General features: G+C 47.8%; 1 protein-coding gene across 1 annotated transcript; it reads left to right on the top strand.

Annotated features, from left to right (window-relative positions):
- Positions 1-648: 648 nt before the first annotated feature.
- EGR1 (early growth response 1) lies at positions 649-4,206 on the top strand. The gene is made up of 2 exons (XM_063927856.1): positions 649-1,112; positions 1,791-4,206. Exons 1-2 carry the CDS (start codon positions 893-895, stop codon positions 3,170-3,172), a joined length of 1,602 nt encoding a protein of 533 aa, XP_063783926.1. The 5' UTR covers positions 649-892; the 3' UTR covers positions 3,173-4,206.
- The last annotated feature ends 840 nt before the right edge of the window (positions 4,207-5,046 follow it).

The following is a 5,046-nucleotide window of genomic DNA, read 5'->3' as shown; positions in this document are numbered from 1 at the left end:
TGTGCACACCCTGCTATGCTGCAGCCCTGCACCCCCCGAGCAGCACTGTGTAGTACATGGCCGGGGCAGGCTGCTGTCAGGCTGGCGGCGGTGCGGGACGCCCTGCTGCCTGTGGCCACTCTCTGCAGGCGGTTGCTGCTGCTCCCAGGCCGCGACTCCGGCACCTCATCAGCACTTTTTTTTTCTATGTGAAAGAGAAAGGGAGAGGGAGCGCGGCCGGAAAGTCCTTATAAGGATCAGGAAGGAACCCCGCCGGAACCGTGCCTTACATGGGCATCCCCTTACATGGACTGACCGGCCGGGATTTCCGGAAGGTGGTGGGGGAGGCGGGGAGGAGGTGGTGCCCGGGTACCCGGTGTTTGGGTTCTTCTGTCCGGCAGCCGGGAGCCCATGGCCGTCTCCCCGCCGCCATGCCGGGCGCCGTGTTCGGGGATCTCCCCGGGACGGGGCTGCCGCTCGGCTCCCGCAGTCAGTCATTCCATAGGAGAGCACGGAGTTCCATCCCCAGTCTTCCCCCTTCCGAGGCGACGTCACGGGTCCTCCAACCGCCTCCAAATAAGGGCTTCCTGCACCCCATATATGGCCATGTACGTCACGCAAAGTGGGCGGTCCCTGAGGTCTACGAACCCTTTATATAGGAGCGGATCCCAGGGAGCCGCGAGAGATTCCAGCAGGCAGGACTGGGGGAGCCGTGCGGGCAGCAGAGACTGCAGGACCGGCGACATCCCCAGCAGCAGCCAGCCAGCATCTAAGAGCACAACAAACCACACTCACACTTCCCATAACACACAGTGTTCCCTGCCACAGCCCCGGGCCGGGGACAGAGAAGCTGCCGTCCCCCAGTGTGCGTAGTGCAGAGACAGCTTCTTTTCTAGGGATCCCCGAGGAGCGTATGGCAGCGGCCAAAACAGAGATGCTCATCTCACCTCTGCAGATCTCTGACCCCTTCAGCTCCTTCCCCCACTCCCCCACCATGGATAACTACCCCAAACTGGAAGAGATGATGCTGCTCAATTCAGGGGGATCCCAGTTCTTGGGCGCTACAGTCCCCGAGGGCAGCGGATTCAACTCCCCTGGGGAGGGAGCAGAGAATTTCGATCACCTAGCAGCAGGTAAGCATCGCATCCCTCCCATGTCAGTGTGCAATTCCCCCCGGACCCCAAACGTCAGTGTCTGTGTGCAGTTCCCCCGTGTTAGTGTATGTGTGCAATCCTCCCTGAGCTGTCAGAGAGAGAGAGAGAGAGAGAGAGAGAGTGAGAGAGAGAGAGAGAGAGAGAGAGAGAGAGTGTGTGTGTGTGTGTGTGTGTGTGTGTGTGTGTGTGTGTGTGTGTGTGTGTGTGTACCAAATGAAACTTGTGCATGCGTTTAATTAAGCTGTCATGTCCCTATCAGCCATTTACACCGTGTTTGTATTTAACTGATATATGATTAGCATAGTGTGTTGCATTGTGATTCATCCCATACATTATAAAGCGGAGAGATCGATGCAATGCATTTGATGTTAGAGCAGGATTAGCGAATGAGCAGCTGGATGTGCAGGCGGATTGTGCAGGGAATATTAAACACCATAGCAGGGAATTCTGTTTGTGTCAGATCATGCAGTGCCAGAGATCTGTGCACAGGGCCTCCCAGGACAATGGTACAGTAGTTAATGACAGTATGTATGTATGTATGTATGTATTTATGTATGTAGTCTCCCTTATAAATAGACCAGGTCTCTGTATAATGAGAGCAGGGATGACCGATAAGCTGTGTGCAGTATGTAACCCAGATGTCTCTTATTGTTGCAGATGCTTTCTCAGAGATGTCCCTGAGCAGCGACAAATCAGTGATTGAAACCAGCTATGCCAACCAGATCAACAGACTGCCCTCCCTGACCTACACTGGCCGCTTCTCGCTGGAGCCTGCCCCCAACAGCAGCAATACGCTGTGGCCAGAGCCTCTCTTCAGCCTGGTCAGTGGACTGGTGGGGATGGCAAACTCACCCTCTGCTTCCACACCTTCATCTTCACCGTCATCTTCCTCTCAATCTTCCTCCCAGAGTCCACCTCTAAGCTGCTCTGTTCAATCAAGTGACAGCAGCCCCATCTATTCTGCTGCACCAACATTTCCCAACTCCAGCACAGAGATCTTCCCTGACCAGTCACCTCAATCTTTCCAAAATACTTCTAGTTCTTCAATCCAGTACCTGCCCCCTGCATACCCTGTCACCAAGTCCAGTTTCCAGGTACCAATGATCCCAGACTACCTGTTCTCACAGCAACAGGGAGATATCAGCCTGGTGTCTCCAGATCAGAAACCCTTCCAGACTATGGAAACTAGAACACATCAGCCCTCCCTCACACCCCTGTCTACCATCAAGGCCTTTGCTACACAGACTGTTTCACAAGACCTCAAGACTATCAACAACAGTACTTATCAATCTCAGCTCATCAAGCCAAGCAGAATGAGGAAGTACCCCAACCGTCCCAGCAAGACCCCTCCTCATGAGAGACCTTATGCCTGCCCTGTTGAGTCCTGCGACAGGAGGTTCTCCAGATCAGATGAATTAACAAGGCACATCCGAATTCATACTGGGCAGAAGCCCTTCCAGTGCCGTATCTGCATGAGGAATTTCAGCCGAAGTGACCACTTAACAACTCATATACGCACACATACAGGGGAGAAGCCATTTGCCTGTGACATTTGTGGTAGGAAGTTTGCAAGAAGTGATGAGAGAAAAAGGCACACTAAAATTCACTTAAGGCAAAAGGACAAAAAAACTGATAAAGCAACTCCAGTCTCAGTTGCTTCTCCCATTTCAGCCTACTCTCCATCAGCTTCAACGTCTTACCCATCTCCGGTGCCAACATCTTATTCCTCTCCTGTGTCAACATCTTATTCCTCTCCTGTGTCAACATCTTATTCCTCTCCTGTGTCAACATCTTATTCCTCTCCTGTGTCAACATCTTATTCCTCTCCTGTGTCGTCATCTTATCCTTCACCAGTCCACAGTTCTTTCCCATCTCCTTCTACAGCCGCTACATACCCCTCTGTTACTGCCACCTTCCAGGCCCAAGGTATTACTAGCTTCTCATCTTCAATAGTCACCAGCTCCTACAGTTCACCTGTGTCCTCAGCACTTTCTGATATGTCTGTGACATATTCTCCCAGGACAATTGAGATCTGTTGAGAATTTGGTTCTGTGCAAAATAGGAATAGGCACAAACTGGACTTCCTAAGCTTGGTCTCAAAGTGGGAGGTTATTGGTGACCGATTCATGAGCAAAAGAAAGGTCATTATAAACTGATAAGCTTCAAATGCCTAAGAAACTGCCATTTTAATTTCCCATTTGTTTTCAAAAGACTTGATTTGCATGAATAATTGAAATAATTTCAACATGATCCTTTTAAAGATCAACTTTTATTTGCATAAAGGGATTTTTACTATATACATAATGTATATTGTACACGTGCAAAGTTTTTGTTTACGGTTTTTTTATGCTTTGTTTTTTTTTGGTACTCTTGATGTGAATTTTCCCCTTTGCATATTCACGTGGTATTATTTGAAATTAATAGGGACGCCGTTTGTAAATGGTATCTAGTGATAATGCTACCATGACTATTCAGTTTATTTGAGGATCAGCACTTATGTATTCGAGCATGTGTAAGAGTATTGTTTTGTTTATCCTTTTTATGTTATTTTGTTTTATTTCTGTAAATATCATCAGATGGTACTTTCACATATGTCAAAAAGTTTTGTTATCTAGTTTCCAGTAACTTGGTGCCTTTTTGTGAAGCCTTGCTGATGTCTTGACACGTGCATTTGCGTGTACTGATGCATTGCATCTAGCCTTAAGGTGAAAGGGATTTCTTAAAAGAATGTATAAACAACCTGAAAAAGGTACAGAGAGGGAACTGAAGCACAGCTTCATTAACAAAGAATGTAAGCAAAAACACAAAAGTCTATTTTTGTAATTGAAATGTAAATTTATAAATATATATTCAAGAGATGGAATGTTGTAGTTACCTACTAAGTAGGCATGGATTTTGTATGTTATAAACATGCAGTTCATTATTTTGTGGTCTTTATTTTTACTTTATATTTGTGTTTGTTTAAACAAAGTGACTGTTTGGCTTAAAACACATTGAATGCGCTTTACTGCCAATGGGATATTTGGTGTACAACATATCCTTCAGAAAAAAATAAAATATCTAAAATATTTTATTTCCTTTAGTTGATGTGTTTTATTATTATTATTATTATGTTGTATGTCTTGCATTATGGAGCAATGGGGACACCTATACCTTCCAATAACAAAAGGGATTATCTGAAAATCAACTAGGTGTCAGATGTCAGTGTCATGTGCTAAAAACACATCTCACTTCAAAAGATGCAAATATCCTAGGGGCCGGATGCCTTGTGATTGCCCCTTTAAAAAAAAAAGTCAGAGTTTAGCAGGTATCCTGCATGGCGCCAAACTAGGGCGTCATTACATCTGGTCCTAGGCCTTCCTTTGTATTTAGTTATAGTGGTTGGTCTGTTTTATATGCATACTTACCGACATTCTGGCTGCTCTCTGCGGGAGAGAGCAGCCAGGTCGGCTCAACAGGCGGGCCGGGAGCACTTTGACGAATGGAGGGGGTGGGCCGGAGGCAGTATGGGGCGGAGCAAGGGCGGGACGGGGGCGTGGTTACGGTGACACCTTCTTTAAGCCACGCCCCCCACTCTGTAATGCCGCGATCACCGGCATTACAATGCAGGGGGCGTGGCTACGATGACGTGATTCAGCAAGAATCGCGTCATCGTCTGCCCGGACCGCCCACTTTACACACAAAGTGGGCAGACGGGCAGGGGGGACCCCGTCAAATCGGAAGACTTGCCTGCTCTTCCGGGGGGCCGGGAGGGTCACCCGATTTTCGGGAGCCTCCCGGCCATTCCGGGACAGTAGGCAAGTATGGTTATATGATACATATATCCTAGTAATAGTTACTGACCACTGCTTGTGGGATCTCTTACTGTACCCCTGGTAACACCATCTGTCATTAAAAAATATATTTAAAAAGC

This window comes from Pseudophryne corroboree, chromosome 6 (genome assembly GCF_028390025.1).
Source record: "Pseudophryne corroboree isolate aPseCor3 chromosome 6, aPseCor3.hap2, whole genome shotgun sequence".
NCBI classification, from domain to species: domain Eukaryota; kingdom Metazoa; phylum Chordata; class Amphibia; order Anura; family Myobatrachidae; genus Pseudophryne; species Pseudophryne corroboree.
Note: the sequence above shows the minus strand (reverse complement) of the source record. Positions and strands in the feature narration are given on the sequence as shown.